The sequence below is a fragment of the Calliopsis andreniformis genome, unplaced genomic scaffold (genome assembly GCF_051401765.1).
Source record: "Calliopsis andreniformis isolate RMS-2024a unplaced genomic scaffold, iyCalAndr_principal scaffold0022, whole genome shotgun sequence".
NCBI lineage: Eukaryota > Metazoa > Arthropoda > Insecta > Hymenoptera > Andrenidae > Calliopsis > Calliopsis andreniformis.
Window position 1 is genome coordinate 153,795 of NW_027480432.1, and position 21,540 is coordinate 175,334.

The following is a 21,540-nucleotide window of genomic DNA, read 5'->3' on the forward strand; positions in this document are numbered from 1 at the left end:
ATAAATAATAACTGATCGGCTTATCATTTAGATGTCACTTTTGAAAATCGTTACTGTAACGTTGAAAGTAGCGTGACGATGCGTCGATTCCCAAATTGAATATAGATATAAGAAGGGAATAACATAACCTTAAATCGTACGTTCGACGGTGTAACCTGTAATCTGGTGTAATTGAACGTAACTCGTACGAAAATGGTGAAAATAGCGTTGCAAATAAAGGCTACTTTAGAAAATATAGAGGAAATAAAGCCATCAGGACCAGAGTTTCGATGGTATTTAAAATTTACTTGCTGCAATTGCGGTGAAGTATCAGAGAAGTGGAATTACGTGTCTCTGAGCGAATTTATTCCAGCTCAAAGGGGTAATGCGGTAACTCACTTCACGAGCAAATGCAAACTCTGTTCTCGGGACAATTCTATGACTATTTTAGAAGATTCTATAAAGCCCTTTGTCGCGACCGATCACGACAAATTTCAAACGATAGTGGTGTTCGATTGCCGAGGTCTCGAACCTTCAGACTTTTCTGCACGGGAAGGATGGACTGCTAAAGCTGTCGATGATGGAAAGGAATTTACAGAGGTCGATCTGTCTGAAGGAGAATGGGCAGATTATTGTGATAAGATTAAAAAACCTGTTGGGATTTATGATATTGAGCACAAGTTTGAAAGAATCAAGTAAAGTGTTTGTCATTGAATTCGAGATATCAACGATACGTTAAGTTAGTTATTATAAGAATTGATTGTTATCTTAAAGTATTTGCTGGACGATAGAAATTTTGTTTATACGTACAAAGTACAGTGCATTCCTTTTATCATTGGATCTATACTATGTATGTATATTTTCTCGTAAAAACAGTTTATATTTTATAGATATATGTGTGTGTGACCTTAATACGATTAGTTTTTATAAACTAGTTCTAATGGATGAAAATAAATGATACTGTTTGTTTTGTAATTAAAAGAGATAAATATAGAAGAGTATAAAGTTACTGTAAGAATGTTTTGGAAACAAGTGAATGAATAACTACTATAAATAAATACACGCATCTTCAACGACGCAATATAATTTATTCGTAATCACATAAAAAAAGACCATTTAACTTGATAAATGGTTTTAGTACACGGAAAATTGATAACAATAATTTCATGTCTTTTCTAAATTCATTGCAAAGCGCCGATCGTACCCTGCATAAATCACGAGATGACTAGCACCGCTTCTCAGCAGGGAAGAAAAGTCGAAACTTGAATTTCTTAACTATACACGGTCATCGAAGATCTCGATCAAGGTGTTCTCTAACCTTTCCTTCACACCTTTGGAATGTCTCTTGGAATATCCATAATACTTGATTCGACTAACATAAATAGAAGGATAATAATAATAATAATAATAATCGTCGTTTCCATCTTTTTTCCGTGAATAAAAATTAGATTCTGTTTTCGATTAAAAACTAAGTATATACAAGACATATCGAGTATAAAAATCCTGATGAATTCACCTGAGCCACGTTGCCGTCTAGACGTACGGAACACGCGTATGTATGGCAATACGTATTGCTAAAACTGGCTGAACAAGTTTGTAATCACAGTTTTGAATGAACGAAAGGCGGAAAATACAATAAATCGATCACGAGAAAGAATTCAGAGAAACGAGAACGAGAGTTGATGAAACTATTTTAATCGATAATCGATAATCAACTACCTAGCGTCACTAGTATTCTCTACTACTACATTCCTTTCCCTAATATTTCAGTTACTATGATCTTCTAATATCTAAACACAAATAAATATCGTGTGCGTATTACGATTCGCCCTTCTGAAAAATCTGTTAACGTATAAATCACATAGAAATAATCATCAGCGAAAGTTCAGGTCTAACGATAATCGAATCGATAACGCTATCAGTCTATTCTCGCAAACTTATCACTGCGACTGAAGGTATATGTAGATACATACAATTTACATGTACTTCTGTACCGTGTGTCTGGTACCTTTCTGGTCAGAGTTGAATGTAAAGAAAGGAAATATGGTTGGAATCGTCCCTTAAACTCGAAAATCTTGTAGGAAAATTTCTGATTTATCCTATTGGAATATTTGTAAAAAATGAAAATAGCGAAATGAGGAAGAAAGAGCGAAGGGCAAGGGAAAAGTGAACACTCTAACTGTCCGAGGTACGGTTCGCTACAAAACTGAAAAGACCAGTAGCAGATTCTAATCATAGATTATCTAACATTACGAATGCGTAGCTATTTAGTGATTTAGATCGACTAAACCAGGCCAATCCGCAAATGGGACCCTTGACGTTGTATAGTCCCCCACCATTTCTAGTAAAACGAATGATCGAGCTAGTGCTTCTCTACAGAGAGAATGGATCTACACATAAATGTAAGAAACGAACTCATGGTGAGAGGTGAGAGACGAGGAATGAGTTTGAGCTTGAGCACACGCGCCCAGCCGCGGACAGACCTGAACTAAACGGTTCTATACAATACCGTGCTAGACTAATCTTTGGTTTTTGGTATACTACTTAACGGCCAGGGGAGAGGAGGGGATGCTGATTTCGCCCATAGGACGACATCTATGCTTGTTTTCCTTCGGACTTCGGATATACATACATGTGTACGAGTTACGTAGAAATAGGAACATGACGTGTGTAATATGTATCAATAAGCGCGACGCCGCGACGCCGCGTCTAGTTTTCACGCGTACGTGCGTTGGAACGAATCGAGGGCTGCACAACGAAAATCACGTTTCATCGTCGACCGAAGACTAATTATCGGTGCAAGTAGGACATTACACTCTAGGTACACTAGCTACGCACTTTTTATTCTCTTACTACTTCATAGCTCTCGTTTTGTAATTTTGATCGGTTATTAATGTTACCCTAGTTAACGAAACAGAGATTTTCGATTTTCAATTGTGATCAATTTGATGTTAGGTTAGCTATCGCGATGCGGTAGACGAGAAACAAATGCTTCGTGTATGTTTTCTAGCATTTTTTCGTTTGCCTCCCCTTCCTCCGTCCCGAAACGATTGTAACATAAGAGCGAAAGCTCACTCGAGAGATTTTTCGCAGTAAAATGTTATTATTTCTGCACGTTGAAGAAGAACGCGAGAACAATGCCCAGAAAATATGTACTCTTAATTTTGATTAATTTCCCATATAGATTGGCAGAAAAATATATCGTTTCCCCTCTAGAGAGTTAGGTAGAAATTTGGCTATAGTGCGCGCACCGCTGTTTTCCGGTGTGTTCAACTTGAAAAACATCACACGATAATTCGGTATACCTTATGCATACGAGTGTAACGCTCGAGAAGCTGTGCGCGATCAGTTCGCTTTCTTTCTTTCCTCGCTACGTTATCTCCTCGCTCCCGAAGTTCGTCAATCGCGATCGAGTTCTCTCTCGTTGTCCTCGTTTTAGGGCAATTGCTCGGTCATCACCGGCTCGAAGCAAGTTTGCTTCAAGGTTGCGGACTGGTCCTCCAGACTACGTTTCAGACCTTCGATAGTTTGCATCAGCATCTGTCTTCGTAACTGTGAGATTTGCTGTTGGAAAATTTGCGAGTCCTGAACGTTCGCGCTCATATTCGCTTCCGCGGCTAGTCGTTCTCGGCGTAATTGAGCCACTTTTTCCTTCAAACATCTCCTCGAGTCATCTGCGAGCGTAGTAAAAATAGAATTAGACGTGACGAAAGCTCCTGCCGTGAAAATGACTTACCGGTATCGTCAGTGGTGGTATCGCCGTCCGAGTTCCTCAAAGCGATATGTTCTCCCAAAGTTTTCTGGATTCTACCATAGGTCGTACTACCTGCGTACACTTTCCTTTTAACTGGTTCGCTTTGCGGACAGTAGGAAGAGCCTTCCTTTACAGGTCCCATGTCAACCGACCTACGACGTTGCGAAAATCGATCGTCTTGCTCGATTCGTCAGGTTCGTAAAGTATCGCATTGTAGAAATTCAACTGTAAATAAACTGACCTGAAAATCATCAGAGGTGCTCTTCTCCTAACGTCGCATCTTTCTTCCGAATCAGACGAGCTCGACGTTACTCCTTCCTCTTTGGTTGTCGACCTCGAACCGCGAAAATCCTTTCTGTTATTGAATTCCGCGGTGGAATTCTTCGGAGGTAAGACACTGCGGACTCTATTCTGTAAAGAAGTTTGACAGGACACGCCAAGATCAGGCGATCGGAGAGCACCGTTACAATTCGTGGTAGCTGTTCCATGCCCATTGCTGTCGCAGCTATCCGGATGGTCTCGCCTGGGACGAGAACAGCGAAGAAGGCTTCTGTTGGGCGAATGCTGAGGTGGCGTCTTCCTCGTCGCAAGCGGAGAATCGACCGAATACTTGATCGGTGTCGCTTCTTGCCTATAGAACGTTTCTTTTGGGAGAAATCCGCTGGTGGTCGTTCCGTTCCTCTCCATAAATCGCCGAACCGGAGAACAAGGCTGCGCGAACTGTCTTTTGGGGCTGGTGTGTTCGAGATCCCTGATACTGCCGCTCTGCAACTCGGGTTGAGAGTTTCTGCTCTTAGACAAAGCCAGCTCGATGTTCAGCTCGGTGTTTTTGATCAGTTCGACGCGCTTATTCGCTAAACCGTTGTGAAGCTTGCGAGAAGGCGATGGTACGATTGGCATATTATTTTGACTCTTTTGCATATCCACTAAAATGTTCTCCGCCTCGAGAATGAGTTCGCGATACTTCTTGTCAGCTTCTTTGTCGGCTTCGATCAGGGCGATCTCCGAAGCGAACGTAGTCATGTAGGTGTTACCCGTTATTCGCCGTCTCACGATGTTACCGTTCACGTAGCTTATCTTGTAACGAGAAAACAGAAACTGCGGTTACATTCACTATTCGAACAGCTATTGCAGCATAAGAAATTTCCTTACCGAATTGGATCGTCTCTTAACCATATCGCTGTCGACGATAGTCGGTTGGATGATCGACCGATTATCGTTCAGCTTGATCGGCGACAAATTCTTGTTCAGATCGTGTTTCTTACGACGCAAGCATATAGGGGTGCCGCCAACGCTCCTGCTACCTTGATTGAATCCAGAGTTTTTCAACAGCATTCTTTCGACCAGTACGCGGTTCAAATTCGCAGTTTCGTCGTTGCATTTCTCCAAATTTGGCTTGCGCCGTTGAGACACCCTTCTTTTGCGTTTCTCACTCTGCTGCTTCTCCTCCGGCTTCTTCTGCCGTCCACTTTGTCTCTTGCCGCTGTTTTTCGTACTGGCCGTTCTGCGAACAGACACACGGATCATCCACGTTAGAGCGAGCTTGGTGATCTATACTCTTAAGAATACGCCTAGAACTTTCGTTTAGTCCAGGAGAAAAAGTAAAAATACCTTACCTCTGAAACGCTGTCGCATCCTCTTTACACCTACGTTTCATCAACGATTCGCGCAGCCTGCTGCTGCGACGAGCAAGTTCGCTGGTAAATGCAAAATAGGTGCAATGACCAGTGTTAGGGAAACGAGCAGAACAGTCGAGATTGTCGAGGTCGAGAAAGGAACCATTGTCGATGTAATCGAAGTCGTCATTCTCCCTAGAAACGTTCTCGTTGACAACATCCCGAGTAGCATCCGCGTCGGATAGCGAATCTATGTAGTCTTCGCAATCGGTTGGATCACTATCGGACAGAATATCCGTTTCTTTCTCGTACACGTAACTCTCATCGAATTTCCCCATCATTTCGTTGAGAGTGATGTCGTCTTCGGACGACGCTACGCCGCTGCGCGTCACCGATGATGCAGACGAACCGTTGCCATTATCGATATCGTTGTTGTTTCCGTTCTCTGGCCCATGGCTACGACCACTAACATCGCTGATGTTGCTACTACTGCCGCTGCTGGTGCTATTGTTACTGCTGCTGGTGCTGTTGGTAGTGCTACTGTTGCTGCTGCTGCTACGTCGTTGAATGGATAAAGCCATTTTTGACCGGATTTCCATACCCGAGGCGATTCTCCAGTTCTGATTTATTCTAGGAGGAAAGAAAAATGACGGTGAAGAAGATATGTATACACCGCTTGAACGGATTACCCGATTATTAGGGAATTTCTTTCTTTTGCAAGAGTTGAGAATGTTAGAAACGTTTTCGGAAAAACGATATCGTTTGAACGATACATAGAAGGAATTGGACCGTAACGAACCGGAATCTGGCAAAGAGGGGAAGAACGGTAGGTTCTACTAACGGGCTTCTTCCCGCGCTGAGGCTCTCCTGTTTATACTCGTTTCTGGCGCGTCCTCCTCGACTACTGTTTGCGTTCACGTCGCTGGCGCTTCCGGAGGATTCCGTCAGCTTGAGTCCTGAGCTGCTGCTAGTGTCGTCCAAGTTCAATCTTGACTTGAAGCCCGCGGTGCTCGAGGTTGACGAGTTGGCCGACAGCCACGGATTCGTTCGGATGCGGGATCTCTCCCGAGGCGATTGCACCGCGGGTGAAACCAATGGCGGAGGTATGGCGGAAGGAACGGAAGCAGCTAGGTTGCTTCTCGACGAATCAGCGGACAAGGATTCGATGCGTCGTTGGTACTGCTGCTCGTGCACGTAGGCCTGCGGTTCCTTCGATTCTCGAGTTGCCGCACGCTCGCCGATCTACTCGTTCAACAGAGCCAGAGGTTATGTACTCGCAACAGTGTAGAACAGTGTATAAAGCGGAAATGTCTTGAAATGACTGCAAGCGATAGACGAAATTGTGGTAGGGAAATGATTGTGCGTGCCTTGTTCGAAGCGTTGCTTCTAACGTCTCGCAAGCGCTGGTGTTCTCTGGTCATATTCGCGGGAGAGCCAGCGGATTCGAGATTTCCATGTCCCGATAGGAGAGCAGCTGCGGCAGAGAAATCCACCGCGTCGGTCGGCCTCTTTGGTCTGCCGTTGTTACCGCTGTTTTGAAAGTAGTGGGTTCCTGTTCTGATGTTGATGTAATACTCTGGCGGAAAGCTGGCCCCCGGCGATGTGCCGTCCGTTGAGTATCCAGTGCTATAAGCGCTTTCAGGTGAAGAAAGATTGACGCTGCCAGTACCAGCGGACGTAGCCGAGGACGTGGTCGTAGTCGCAGACGCGGACCCGTTGTTTCCCGCGCCGCCGTACCTATCTCTTCCATGCAACCGAATCCCGTCGACGTTCTTCGACGGAGAGTCGATCGGATGGACCTGCAAATCGAGTTGTCTTTGCTTTTAAGGCGTCGCACCGACGCGAGTGAAACGAACCCCTTGAGAGATGGAGAAGAGGAGGGTCGAAGGCAGGGAGGAAGAAAAATCTGAAGCGAAGCGCAAAACGAAAAGACCGATATCTATGTCGGAGGATTGCAATGTACGCAATTGTGGAAATGAAAAATAATTGGTGGAAGAACCATCGCCTAATTGGGTAGCTAGAAGCACGTAGAGAAAGACACGGTCGCGGGCGGCTCTTTCATACTTTCATCAGCTACGAAACACGTCGACGAGGCCAATTCTCTAAGGGTCGTCTCCCTCTCGGCGCTGTGTTCGCCACTCACCCCATTATCCCTTCTCAGTTCTCATTCTCCTCGTCGAGCGGATCATAAAAGACGTTGACGAACGTTAGAACGAGGTAATGTTCATGTGTTCATACTCACTTGGTGCAACGCCGGAGACCTGTTGGCGCTAGAGCTTCTGGGTGAGTTGCAGTTCGAGTCGAATCCTTTCTCTCCCTTTTTCCTCTCCTTCTTCTTTTTCGATCGCACGATATGCGCCTCCATCCACGTGCGCAATTTCGTCCCAAACATGTTGCACGTAATTCGGCCAACAGAGCAGCGCCACCTCGAAAATACCTGGTTCAATGAAATGCTCTCCACCCGCCCTCCCAGCAACTTTGATCACGTTCCACGATCGTACCGCCACGATGCGTCCATAACGCGATACGTCCGAAATTATTGCGTCGATCACAATCCCTTCACCGAAACGGATTAGGTGCTTCCGGACTAGATCGCGTCTACGTCGCTTCTCGGCCAATTATCGAACGAAAATGCGACTCGTCGCATCTCTTGCCACCGTTCTTCGAACGCGCAAGTCAACGGATCTGGAAAAAAAGAATAGAAAACGCATCCTTAAAATCGCGGCTAAATACGGAGGCACGTCTGATTCACGCTTGTCTATGTTTGGAAAGGACTACTTTGGTTGTACGGAGTCACCAGGAATCGTCCTCGAAGATACAACGATTCCGGAAATAGCCGTTCTCATCGGGTGATGAGGGTTCTCGTTGCGTTTCATCGCAAAAAGAGACCGATCGACCCTGTTCCTCGTATGTACGGGACGTAGTATTAAGTATTATTTACAGTGAAGCAATTGCGTGAGTTGCGCGATAAAGAGGGGAACACGCGAGAAAGCTGCTTTAGGGTAGAGATTATCGTGGCGAAGAGAGCCAAGAGTTGGAAGGAGACATTGCGTTCTTGCAACGGGACAAAAGACTTGGCCATAATTGTTGAAAATCGCTGAAAGGAAAAAAGATGACGAGGTCGAAACTATCGTGTTCTCGCCTTCTCTATTGTTAGTTCGCCCGCCACTCATTGTACCCGGTCTGTAAGCGCGCAGATACTGGTGACCGGCAAAGAGAAGAAAAAAAGAAGTAAAGTAAGAAGAAAAAGAAAAAGAGAGATTGCAAGTTTGTAGTGACGAAGAAGAATACAATAAAGTCTACTTTCAATTTTCTTCATCAATTTCCATTCAAAATCATATCGTTCGTTTATCCCTGCGTAACGAAAACTCACTCGACACTAACTCCTTACAACCTGTCACGTTCGTCACGTTTCCCATTCTTGCAAAAGAGTCGCTGTTCGCGTTAATGGAGTGGCACAGAGTTCAAAGCATCGCGTCGCATCGACAAAGACCGACGTTCAATGCGATTCCACGAAGAGCGCAATTAATAATAAATGAGTACATCGTTATCGTTCGCGTTCAACGCGAAATTGAAGCGAAATTGAAGCGAAAGAAAAACCGATCGACAAATGGTTCCCAGGAATAAGTGCGATAAATTTCGTTGTACTAGAGAAAAGGGATAATTGAAATGGTGGTAATGCCAACTGTAATCGCGATTCTGAGTAATGGTAGAACGATTGCAGGGCCAGAAAACATTGAAACGCTCGAGAGAAAGAGATCCAACCACATTTCCTCCCGTTCGATGCGGACCACTCGGCTCTGCAGCCGCGTTCATCCTCGTTAATTTGCTCGCGTATCTCGTTTGCGAGCCAGTATCGATTCGGTGGACTCGGACGCGCCGGAGCATTCTCTTCACGCTCGATGTGTTTTCGATCATGCACGACTTTCGCTTTTCCTCTGTCGCGATCCGTCGACTCACTCCCTTGCCCTGAAACATCCTGCAGTGCACTGACCTACGCTTACAAACGGCTCAACTTCGAAGGCACAAATTTCAAATACACGCGTAGCTTATCTTGCCTCGCGTACACGGCCCGATGATCCCTTTCTATCGAGTAGAATAGGTACGTATTTTACGAGAAAGGGAAGGGCAAGCTCGAGTCTAAATTCGTTTGCATTTCCCTCCCGGATCGATGCAGACGATGGAGGAAATTTCAAATACCAGTTAATTCCAAGGACCCTTTTTCGGAAGTCGTCGGAGTAGGGCAATTAACAATTGCCTGGTTCGACTTGTTAAGGTGGACTTTGATCTCCGTTGAGGTCGCTTGCGGGTGAGCGCGAGAACGAGCGAGCGACGAAGAAACGTTGTGACGGCGCTAAGATTTGGCAAACGGTGTCGCACGACCTTTCCGGAGGTGCGGTGCATCTTAAAGCGAAAAATACCCTCTCGCTGTATTTTGTTCACGAGGTCGGAGGCCTCGACCTCGGCCTCGGAACGGAGGGTGGGACGGCGGAGCAGAGAAAAAGCAGGAGAAGGAGGGTGCGGCACAACTACGGGGGAGGAAAAGCTCGGTGAGGGAGTGGGGATGCGAGAGGAAAGGGTTCGATTGAGCACCGCTGGTTTGCCGTGGCGGGGCAACGGTGGTCGTCATGGCAACTCTCCGAGCTCTCGCCCCTAGGCAACCCTTGGATCTACAGGACGATTCGATCGATACGACGCGAAAATGATCGCGAAAATGATCGCGAAACCCGTCCGTCGATCTTTTCGAGGCTAGCAAACCGTTAGCCAGGATCCATCCCGCATTCAGACACGCTTCTTTCCATTTCCTCCCCCAGGAACCTCTTCGCTGCTGCTCTTCCTCGTTTCTCCTATATTTTTCCAAATGGTTCCGCCTTCGGTTGTAATCTCCAGAGAAGATCTGGCTAAGCGATTCAACGAGTGGAACTTGCGATCTTTTGCTTGGCAATTGACTGTCTCGACCCACCGGACCCTACTAGTAACACTTGCGTTTCTATTCTCATCTTTGAATGAAACAGCGAAATGCCCGTTAGGAATCACCATTTCTTGCACGACAGAGTGACGATTCTTTCGTTCTGAAATTCGACGGTTATGCGGTCACTAGTATATTGATCTCAGCTAATTGGACCGTTTCGATCTGTATGCCGATTCGAACGAAAGCACGCAGGGATTCGTTTCATCGGCAACTCTGTAAGACGATAGGAATACTCCCGCCGCTGTTTCATACGGTAATACGTTTTCTATCAAGGGATTATTCGCGAGCACAGATTTACCTTGGAATTCAGAGGATTACAGCGAGCATCGAGGACGAGAAGGACTTCGCGTGATAGTTGGCGTCTTCACCCTTTCGTGTACGAATCATGCAGATGAATCGAAATCGCAAATCGACGGTAAACGAATCGGTAGGGAACGAAACAACGAAAGCAGCAGCGTTATCGTGCTATAGGAGAAAGGGAGCGTGATTTGTCGTTAGTTTGGTCAGCTGTTGGCCAAACGATAAGGAGACTCGCCTCTACGACGTTTATCTGCTACGAATGCGCAACATTTTCACGCTCTGCTAGCATTATCGAGGAGAAACAGCAGCTTCTTTAAAAATTCAAGAGCAACTGCTTTCCACTTGGGCGAGAGGACCAGATATGGATCTACTCGATGCAAGATTTGATGGGCTTTAGGGATTCGCTTCTGTCCGGTACGCCCGAGGGAACAGAAAAGTAAGTAGTTTCTCCACCGAAGAGAAACGACGCGAGAAACGATCTCTCGAGACGAATCGTCTGTAACGAACTATTTTTGTACAAAACTCGAACGATAGATAATCGGTGATCGGGTCAAGGTAAACAGTTAAAACAATTATCGCGTAAACATTTTTTTAACAACGTGCCTATCGTTTTTTTCCTTTTTTTTTTCTTTTTTTCTTTTTTTTTTCTTTATTTTTCTCGTCAAGGTTCGAGGTTCTCGCGATGAAGCGGCAGCAATTAATGATAACGACCTTGTCCTCGGCACGGTTTCCAAGTATAACACTCAGTCTTGTCGTATCCTACTCCTGGCAAACGGGACAGTTTTTTCTATTCGATTCGAGTTTCGATCGCGCAGCGTTTTTCACCGCATCGAGTCTCGTGAAAGATTGAAATGGCTCTTTAAAACGTCGGCAGATGCCAAGGAGAGTCGTATCATCGCGTTTATTTCCAACGACTCCGGTGTTCCTGGAGAAGCCGAAATGAAGAAAGTTTTGCGAGAAGTTGATACGAAGAATCCTCCGCCGCATCGATGCGAACACTCGAAGCGCGCTAAAGCATTTGGATCGTTTGGCCATTCGCCAGAATCTCCGCCAACTTCCATCACCATAGGGGATCGTCGCTGTTCTAACGTCTCCAATCGACCGATTCAACCATTGGACACACCTTCTTCGAATTCGATCCGCGATATAGAGATTACGCCTATCAGGTTCTTTTTCCGACGACTCCCCTTCTTCTGTTTTTCTACACAGTGCTTCAGTGGTCATTTTTTGATACATGAATAAATCACTGGAATATATTAGCAAATGATTTGTTAGAGTCGAAGTACAGAAAATACCATCCTGCGTAAATGCGTGCAACTACCGAACGGAAGACCGGATTGTGACTTTAAATGAAACATTAATCAGAACAGGTTGAGGGAAGCTACGAAAGGCATCCCCTCTGTCGAGCTGTCGGCGCACCCTCTTACGGAACGACTAATTCGAATGAGTTACCCTCGACGTCCATCGTTGTGTGCAAAATAATCGAATTGCTCGGTTCTTTTGGGACGCGCAACGAATCGCGTTTGCCGTAATTGCCGGTACGAATAAAGCCAGCTTCCTTTTAAGGAAAGCTGTCAAAATTCAACGGTGCCGCCCGCCGCCCGCCGCCCGCCGCCCGCCGCCCACCGCGACGAAGCCAACGTTCCTGACAAATGGACGACCGAGTGGGGTCAATTGCAGCTGCGATCGCGATCGCAATCGTAATCGCAATATCGATCCCGAGAATAAACGAGTAGACGAGTCGCATTACGTGCGACGTCAAGACGATGGGCCGCATTCTTTCGCGAGAACCAGCCTGAACGTGCCTTCCATCTACTTCTCTTCGACGAATCGCTGGGTTTCGCGAGAATCACGTTATCGGTCCATATCTTACATTCCTCCTCCTCCTCCTCCTCTGCAAGCAAAATCTTTCGAAGCTCTCTCTAGAAGAGAGAACACAAGTATTGATCAAACTTTTATTCTGCGAATTTACATGACAAATTAATCATTTAGTTTGTGATATGCGAAAAGTATACGATCTAATGTCTCTATTCATACTGCCTACTCACGCTGTCAGTATTCTCGCAGGAGACGGAATGGGAGAACGAGGAGGAAGAAGCAAGCAACGATGGAAAGATAAAAAGGATGAGAAGACAAACGTTTCTGTCGGCGCACTCGACTTCGAACGGAGAACTCGTGGAAGCCTCTCGTTTTAGCTTCCATTTTGCTCCCTTCGAGCTTTTCGCAGCCTGGACGAGTCTCCTCGGAACAAAGTGAGCCGCGACAACTGTACAGGTTTCCCGTGTTCAGGACTCTCGCCGGAGGGTTTCGCTGAATCCGCACCTCTTTCCGTCGTCACGTTGCGACAACCACGGACGCCTCGCGATCCTCATGGCTTTTTACCACCCAGCTTCTATTCAAGCAAAGGGCTGGTCGTTTCGAACAGTCAGGAACGCGTCATTAGCAAAAGGTGTAAAAGATTTCAACGAAGAGTCTAATTTACGACGACTGGTTTTCGTAGGGTGACGACAAGATACGGTACTTAGGATTGATCGTTTAACTTCCCTCGAGAGGAGCTCGAAGTAGGCTAGCGCGCTTTGTAGCTACTACATTACTCCCTTGCTTCCCTGTCCCTTTGCTCTCTTTCCCTGTTTCTGTTCACACAAATGCCACCCTAGCGCGTGATACTTCCGCGGGTAAACGACATTGCGCACTGCCTTGCACCCTCGCCTAAAAATGCGTCAGTTCGATTCTTTCGTACCAGACACACGCCGGATGATAGGACGATAGGTCAATCTTACGATCTTGTTAATGATTTTTCGTTTGCCATTCAATCTTCATTCGTTACATTTTTACGAGTTCAAATGTGTCACGAATTAATTACTTATATTCGTGTGATATAACTCCGCTCTTATGCGTGAAAAACAAGTAAAGCATACAGGGAAGCGTGTCTCTCGAAACTTTTTAAAGGGGTGTCCGGTGACGGAAGACGGAAGTGCGACGCATCAACCACCTCGATATATCCCCTCCTGCAAATTCGTATGATTTCTTCGTGAATAATGGAAAATTTGATTTTTCCACGGTACGTAACTCTAACTTTACTCCTTGCGTAGTTGATCTATTTATATTCTATTTATATTGTGTTTATATAAACACAATATTCTTTACATAATTTTTCAAGAACATATATACACGTAAGACGCGTGGACAAACTCTTAACAGGTCGTCAAACTAAAAACGTATGCGTATAGTGTGTACATGTAGGTACATGATGGAATTTTTCGTTTACCTCGGTTTCCATCGGACGTCATCCCCCATCGGTTTCGGGTTCTCCTCGCGGAGGTCGGGACTCGAGTATTTCGAACACGACGCACCCCACCGACAAATCGTCGGCGTTCTTTCAATTATCGCACTAGTTCATATGAAAACACGGTAGATCTAGATGATCGAGTAGAAAGAAAAGGAGCGGCACCGTGGATACGTTGTAATCTGTAGCCGGCGAGAGTACACGAGGTAACGATAGAACTAGATACGATCGACGAAAAAGCGAACAAGTTACGAAAGCTCTTACCCGATCGAATGCTCGACCGAGACTGAACGTTGTCGACAGTGTCGACTACGCACCCTTATTGGGCGGACACGTTGCAGGGCCGTAGAAAGATGAGGCGCCACTACCTTCTCTCACAGCCTCTGTGCCCCCTCCGCCACTACTCCTTCTCAAATCGACCCCTCTATTCTCGTTCTTTCTCTTCTATTTCCGGCCGATACGATATACCGCGACCAGCCGTACCCATAGTCCAGAAACAAACCTGTCTCCAATTAATGGATTTTTGCCCTCACGTTCGCGTGACGGAGACGTATGTACATTTTGACATGCGACAACTGCTCTCCCATTGCTCACCGAAAGTGATCAACTGTAAATCTAATAAGCGCGATTGCCCGAAAGCTGACTTTACTTATTGGTAAATAATTCTAGGAAATAGAAAAGTATGAATCGAAATCGCACCAAAGGGCCGATAATCCTGGCTACGTTCCTGCAAGGGTAGTTAAACGGGGACACCCTTCGCCAACGTAAGGTACCCAGATCCAATCGAGGGAACTTCAGAGAATTCTCTTCCTCTTCAACGAGCGTTACTGGGAACATAGACGAGTTCTACCTACCTTACACCCCTTATTTTCTTCTACGATAGTTCTTGTCACCGATAAGGCTATACTCAAGTCCACGAGACGTATGAAAACTTCTTGCATAGCATTCTTATTACAATTCTTCTTTTTCACATTTTTTTTCGAGCGACGTTCTCCGTTCGTGTATTCTGATACTCGACGAGCGGACCGGACGGTACAAACATATTCGAACTTTCGGCCTCGACGCTTTCAAATGAATACCTGTCGGGGGTTGTGGCGCGAACAAAACGAAAAATTATCGATCGCCTTTACGAATGCCCTGTGGGTTTTCCGCATTTGCATGCTCGACTTTCCCATTCGGGCACATTCGAGTGTCTGCCTTTTGACGCCGAGTCAATTTCGCTCGACCTCGGTTCGCGAGCCTTCTTTAATCTCTCCATGCTGCTGAAGGAAAATTGAGGTAAAAAAAAACACCGTGACTCCGTGAAAACGATAATTACGTAGGTATCTTCTGCCGAGGACGTAGCATTATTCGAAGCTGGGTTGGCATCGTTTCAACTCTGGATATCTGCCAGGATAAATATCAATTTTATGACGTTCGCGGATTCCTTTTATTTGCCTTAGCAATTCTACCGCAGCTTCCAGTCAACCTAGATCGAGGACTTCTGACCAGAACATTTCTCACATTTTTTCATCATCAATTCACCAGCAGCGTCGTTTGCCTATCGTCTTCGCTAATCGATCGAATATTTCGAATAACTTCAGCTACTCTAAGCGGTTCATCCGATAAGAAACGAAAGTGAACGAAACCAAAGGTTCGTGATTCAATTAAGCTCTTCTGTAATGCGACAATTTATTGAACCTTGTAATCATGTAGATACGTTTCGTTGCCAAAGCTTCCGAAATGACTGCTCGAAAAATCGGCTTAGTTATCGATCACATGTCGAAATCGTAGTTGTACTATACGTACAAAGTTTCTGTGACTCTATTGTTTTTTTTTAATTTGCTCCCGTTAAGTGATTCATCGGATACATTTGAATGAAATTAGTTAACAAAGGCAGAAATAATCGGTGGACTGTCCTTTTTTTCCGTTTGAAAAACATTTGCTTGCTACCAGCTGCTATGTGTGACGACTGACAAGGGCACCGAGTACTCTATGGTGTACAGTATACTAACGGTGTTCCTTCTTAGGAAGAAGGCGCGATTCGTTTCATGGCTCGTTAACACAGCGTAACATCCGATTCATGTGTGCGTTTCTTTCGTCGTGTTTGGCTGATCGTGCCGGAACGAAGAAAACGGCTTTTAGTGAGTTTTAATTGCTGCACCTCTCTTTTAAGAAATAATGTATTTCTCCTCCGTACAACTTCGAAAATTCTCCTGTCAAAGTTGCTAGTACATGTCTAGCCTTAAGCGCCGTTTGCTTCACGAAAAACTGGCTAATTAATTTTACTGGAACATTCGGCAAGGTTCAACTATTTGTGCCGCAACAAAAAGGGGTAATGAGCCTTTTGCAAAGCTTTCGCAAACGTCCCTTACACTCTTACTCGCTCGCAACCAGCACCCTCGAACGGATTTCGAGATTTCTACAACCGAACGCAGCTTCCAACGGCATTCTTTCTTTTCTTTCGAGTAGTCATGCGTGAGTTCCTTCCTTTCATGTAGGTAGCGCGTGTGCAATGTGCAATCTCGACAAACCAGTCTAATTCGTTGAAACGAGCATCGTAGCGTAATTCACCATGAAAGCTGGAAGGACCTCGTGCCGACTTTGCGCGTCCTTTGAATTCAACGGCACAAGTGCCATTTAATTAATCAAACACGTCAACAAAGATCATATGTGCCAAGAAATCATGTAACACGATCGTTCCTTATGTGCTGCTAAACGCGGCGTTTAATCATTACAATGATGTTTACAATTGTTAAATATTCCATTCATACCTTTTTGTTGAAGTGAAACGGAAGTATTGTGTAATCTCTGAATACTCGACAAAAGAGAAAACCTATTGAAACGATAGATAAAATAAAATAATACATACATATATTATGCATGCGTGAATGAAAAAAAGTAAAGTCGCCCAACGTGGGGCTCGAACCCACGACCCTGAGATTAAGAGTCTCATGCTCTACCGACTGAGCTAGTCGGGCTAACGATTTCTCTTTTTTACGTTATTGTGAAATCGCGAATTTCGAACGAATATTCAATTTAACCACAAAAATATTATTTTTACCGAAGTAATCATTGCCGATATCGTGTAAAAATTGATGAAAAAGTCTTCAATTTCTTTAAAGATCGAAAACATTTCGCAGTATTTATTTTCATGCATGACTTTATATTTACTGTCGCGTCTTTTACATTACTAGTCACAGATAATTTATAATGAATGTGTATCAAACGAAACTATTGTTAGTAAAATTTGATGTAGGTACATATTTGATGTAGGTACATAGCACAAATTTGATGTAGTGCACATACGAGAACAAAAAGCATTTTCAAACCGCGCATTTGACATTGCTGGTTATTAACATAACCTAAGTAGTACGTAATATGTCGTAATGTAGAAATCATTTTCGGTACACTGTATATACATATGTACACGTATATCATCCGCTATTTGCGATTTCAGTGAGAAACATAATTTTAATACTTTCTTAGAAAAGCGGTAATTGCTATACTATATCAGTTCCATATTCTCGATTTAGTTTCCGTACCGCGTCGTAAAGGATAAAAACTTTTAAGGTAATTTCCGTACTTTATAGGGCTTTTTGTCTACGCAAAAAGCTAAAGCGAGGAACGTGCTTAGAAAAAGGCAGTACGTAAATATAGAAAAAAATATTAAAAAAAATAAGTACGTAAATATATATCTTATGTCAAAGCGTGAATAATATATTTTTAAAGTTATTTCGTTTTGCGGCGTAATAAAGTGTTCGTTTAGTTTTAACCGACTTTCATTAGAACTTTAAAGACATTAAACAGAATTTTTGTCAGATCTTCCGAGAGTAAAAAGAAGTGTCGCGAGATAAATCAGAAACACATACAAAGGATATAGGATACAAATACAACGCCTTTTCAAGTGCAACAATCCGCTCATAAATCTTACATCAGGCAACTGTACTCATGGGTCTATGGGTACCTTGAGAAAATGTTCGTTCGAGTTCGAAAACTAACCAATTTTTGCCAGTTATCGTATGACCGTAGGACTGTGAAGTCGTGCGATGTTTTCGGTCTTCGAAGAAAGGTTAAAATTGATTGTAACTTGATCGACGAGAAACATATTCTACAAAGTGCAATACAACCGAGAGTGATGTACGTTTTATAAATAAATACACTGAGCATAGGATATACAAGAAACTATTGAAAATAAAAGTGAATAGTGTGTTAACGTTAACGAGTTGTGAAGAATGAAGACAGTTAAAGTTGATCGTAGATCACCGTGTAAACGACTCTTTCTTTCTTTAATCATTATTACACGAGGCCATTGTCAATTATTAGAAGCAACAAGTAACCTACATCACTTTTCTTTATATGGTAAGTGAACATTATTTCATTTTCAATTATTCAATTATTGTTACGCATTGTCTCTCTTGGCTAATAAAACGTATATATATTAAAAGAAAAAGGGAAAGAAAAAAGTGGTTAGTAGCCCCGCTTGTCACGCGGGAGACAGGGGTTCGTTTCTTCGCGCTGAGAAGAGGATGTTCACTTTTTGTTTTCCGATACAGATCGGAAAGATGATTTTATTACAAATTTGAAGATAATGTCTTTTTTTATAAAGACGTTTTATCACTTACTTATATTATATTTTACAAATATTTTTGGTCAAATATACATAGTAATTTTAACATAACCTTAAATTTTTCTACTCAAATTTATGTATATAGTCTAATACTTTAAATTACATTTATTTTACGTAATAAAGTAATGTGTCTTAAATTATATTGTAAAAGAAATGCTGTTTTCGTTTAAATAAGTAAGGTTGCTTTTATAAAATGCTTAAGAGAAAAAAAAAAGGAGTCGACGAGGATGGGATTCGAACCCACGCGTGCAGAGCACATTGGATTAGCAGTCCAACGCCTTAACCACTCGGCCACCTCGTCTTCGGATGAACCTTGCTTTTAATATACAGAACATAGTGCATGTGGAATATGAAGTAAACGCGTTGTTTGAAATATTATTAAAAATGTGTCGAACATAAAAATTGAGTGATTTAAAATGATAATTGTAAAAATAATTGGAAATTGAAAGAGATAATACAGCGGGGTTCTTTTCCTTAGAATAATGTAATCAAATGTACAAGTATGAAGTGATAATATAAAAATAATTTGCTTCGAGGGATTCTTTTATAATAAACCGTAGACATTTAATAATTACGTTTATTTGGAGAAAAACAATATCAACAACGAATTTATTGAATAATAATTTATTTAGTTTTAACCGAGATCAGTTGATTAGACGGAAGTTCTTTATCGAAAAAGTTTGAAAAGATGTAAAGAAAGGTAAAGTCGGGCGGTGTTGTTCGTTATTGTTCAACTTGCGTGCGTCCTTTCTGATACGACGCGACGGTAGAAAAACGGAAGTAAAATTGCAAATGTTGGTTAAGGTTGAAATCGAAACGGACTTTGAAGGGTTTCTACAGGGAAGAAATTAGAAACATAACAGTTGTACATATTGGTAGATGTGATTTTATTCAAAAAATATGTTTAATTCACTATTTTCAACGTAAATGGTTGAAAACTCGACTTGATTGGCCGTTCGCCAGCTCGTCCTTATTTATCCGCAATGCGACTCGTTCGCTCTAGTCGTGTACAAATTTTCAGAGGTCAGTTTTTTTCCTCTTCTCGTTTCATTCCTAGTCACAGGTAACATACTCTCGTATCTCTGGATGGGAACTATCCATGCTTTAGAAACGAAAGATATATGGACTGGTAGGAAAATAAGAAGTAATGAGAAACGGCTAATCAGCGATCACCCATAACCAGGAAACAACGAGAAGGTACTTTTTCTGTGAGACAAGTAGTCTCCTCCAAGGTACCGAGATTGGCTCTTAAAAGAACGTCCGCTATTATTTTTTCGGCAATGATACTTTGTCGAGGCATCGATTTTCGCAACTTGTTGGCCACGTAATGGCCAAAGGTTTCAAAGTCATCATCCGTGACGCAGGTAGCGAACTGTCTTGGCGAAAGGTCACGAGTTGGCTCCTTAGGTTGACGATCTTGGAAGTTCTCTGGCTGGTATTTTCTTCTAAGAGGATCGATGGCAGAGACAGAGGTCGAGATCCTCCTAGCATAGGATCCTTCTGTTTCCAAGATCACGGGTTGAAACGTGGGCTCAGGATTAACTTCTGGAGAGGGTTCCGGTGACGGTGGTTCTATCTTGTTTACGTCAGTTTGAACAAACTACAAAAAAAAAGTATTTTGATTGTTTTCTCATTTGTAATCTATTCGTCGAAGGAACGCAACGAACAAACCGAAGATTAGATAGCGTTTGAAAGAGGGGCGGGTTTTGCCGCTTCTTCGACCATGCTGTATTGCGTTGCGTCTTGCGTCGCGTCGTGCTGCTTTTCACTCGGACCGGTCTTGTCTCGTCTCTCGTCTCTCGTCTCTCGTCTCTTCTCATCTGGTCTCGTTTGGTCGTGTCGAAATGAAGCGGCCGACGCGACGTGACGCGACGCAGCGGCGGCGGACGGCTCGTGTTCTCGCAAACTTTACACGCGTATCCCATACACACATACTCTTTGCTACGTGCAAGTGCTTCGACTTTGTTTCCGATTTACATGTAATTTCCTGCATCGTGTAGAGCTCGTCGAGTTTTCCGATCGATAGAGGTTTGTCGAGAGAAAGAGAGATAGCGCGATCGAGAGTGGGAGAGAGGAGAATGAAAAGGGCGAGAGAGGGGATGGGAGGGGTGGGAAGGAGAGGGAAGGGAAGGAAGTACGAGGCGGAGAATCGTCGTATCAGAATCAGAGATACGGTTGCTGCAAAACACGTAACTTGGCGATTTCGGCACACATACATAGTCGCGTCACGGTAGCATCGACTTGTCCTCTAGTGCAGGGACGATCGTTACTAACTTTTCGATTAAATACCATACGAGAAATCGTACCATCTCATCTTGGCAGACATCCGATGGAAAGGGAACGTTTTTGACGTCCTTGTCCTCGTCCAGGCTGGTTCCTTCGTTTTGTTCGGCTACGAACTTGAGAATGTCATAATACCATAAAGAAGACTTGTATCGCTGTCGAGGATTCTTGACCATCCTTTGGGAGCTTCGCACTTTCTTATACTCTCGTCTGAAGGCTGTTCTGAGAGTGTTGATCTTCCGTATGACGGTCTCCCTATCCGCAACTGGATTGACTTCCCGCAGTTTCTGGACGAGAGCGTCGTAAGCGCGATTCCTGAGTAACCTGTCCTTGTAACCCTTGTACCTGACCTGCCACAGGCAGGGGAAGCTTCGATACAGTTGAATGAACTCGGTAAGGAAATCGTGCGTATAGCCGATCAAATCCGTGTTGGACATGGTTTAGCTTCACTCGATTCCTTTGTCACCAATCGTTTCGCAATGTGGCTAGTTGGAAGATTCGCGATTTACAATCCTTGTACGGTCGAATTGCCGCGAAGCGTGGAACGGAGCAGAAATGGCGGAGCGTGAATTACCGAGCTCTGGCGCTCGCCGACAGGCAGAGGAGGAGTCGACTGACGAGAGTCCACCAGTCGCTCCTCGAACGGCGATCGTCGCCGGTCGCTACTCGTCGTAGCTACGCGTTTGCCCAAACCACGTTGCCAGATCGCTCTTCGCTCTCGTAAGTTTGCCTGTGCTTGCG

General features: G+C 44.0%; 3 protein-coding genes and 2 non-coding genes across 5 annotated transcripts; 1 reads left to right on the forward strand and 4 right to left on the reverse strand.

Moving 5' to 3' along the window:
* Positions 1-104: 104 nt before the first annotated feature.
* Positions 105-911, forward strand: LOC143187230 (CXXC motif containing zinc binding protein). Its single transcript, XM_076391320.1, has one exon. It carries the CDS (start codon positions 193-195, stop codon positions 676-678), a length of 486 nt encoding a protein of 161 aa, XP_076247435.1. The 5' UTR covers positions 105-192; the 3' UTR covers positions 679-911.
* A 2,503-nt stretch (positions 912-3,414) lies between these two features.
* Positions 3,415-14,172, reverse strand: LOC143187227 (uncharacterized). Its single transcript, XM_076391318.1, has 9 exons — positions 13,890-14,172; positions 7,592-8,034; positions 6,717-7,148; positions 6,191-6,591; positions 5,350-5,979; positions 4,886-5,237; positions 3,975-4,810; positions 3,716-3,885; positions 3,415-3,653 (listed from the first exon to the last, which is right to left on the reverse strand). The coding sequence occupies exons 2-9, from the start codon at positions 7,739-7,741 to the stop codon at positions 3,415-3,417; spliced, it is 3,210 nt and encodes a 1,069-aa protein (XP_076247433.1). The 5' UTR covers positions 7,742-8,034; positions 13,890-14,172.
* Positions 14,173-16,794: 2,622 nt separating this feature from the next.
* Positions 16,795-16,867, reverse strand: Trnak-cuu (transfer RNA lysine (anticodon CUU)). The gene has a single exon. It is a non-coding gene; the product is annotated as a tRNA-Lys (tRNA).
* Positions 16,868-18,735: 1,868 nt separating this feature from the next.
* On the reverse strand, positions 18,736-18,817 carry Trnas-gcu (transfer RNA serine (anticodon GCU)). Its single transcript has one exon. It is a non-coding gene; the product is annotated as a tRNA-Ser (tRNA).
* Positions 18,818-19,386: 569 nt separating this feature from the next.
* On the reverse strand, positions 19,387-21,440 carry LOC143186939 (uncharacterized). The gene is made up of 3 exons (XM_076390823.1): positions 21,374-21,440; positions 20,823-21,284; positions 19,387-20,116 (listed from the first exon to the last, which is right to left on the reverse strand). Exons 2-3 carry the CDS (start codon positions 21,234-21,236, stop codon positions 19,679-19,681), a joined length of 852 nt encoding a protein of 283 aa, XP_076246938.1. The 5' UTR covers positions 21,237-21,284; positions 21,374-21,440; the 3' UTR covers positions 19,387-19,678.
* Between the last annotated feature and the right edge of the window lie 100 nt (positions 21,441-21,540).

Bases quoted from the DNA above. Each gene is read 5' to 3' on its own strand.
- LOC143187230 (XM_076391320.1), top strand. From the start codon at position 193: ATGGTGAAAATAGCGTTGCAAATAAAGGCTACTTTAGAAAATATAGAG.
- LOC143187227 (XM_076391318.1), bottom strand. From the start codon at position 7,741: ATGTTTGGGACGAAATTGCGCACGTGGATGGAGGCGCATATCGTGCGA. The intron at 7,149-7,591 runs GTGAGTATGAAC...CTCGATTTGCAG, and splicing joins GGTCTCCGGCGTTGCACCAA to GTCCATCCGATCGACTCTCC. The intron at 5,238-5,349 runs GTAAGGTATTTT...GTCTGTTCGCAG, and splicing joins GATGCGACAGCGTTTCAGAG to AACGGCCAGTACGAAAAACA.
- LOC143186939 (XM_076390823.1), bottom strand. From the start codon at position 21,236: ATGTCCAACACGGATTTGATCGGCTATACGCACGATTTCCTTACCGAG. The intron at 20,117-20,822 runs GTACGATTTCTC...TTTTTTTTGTAG, and splicing joins ATGTCTGCCAAGATGAGATG to TTTGTTCAAACTGACGTAAA.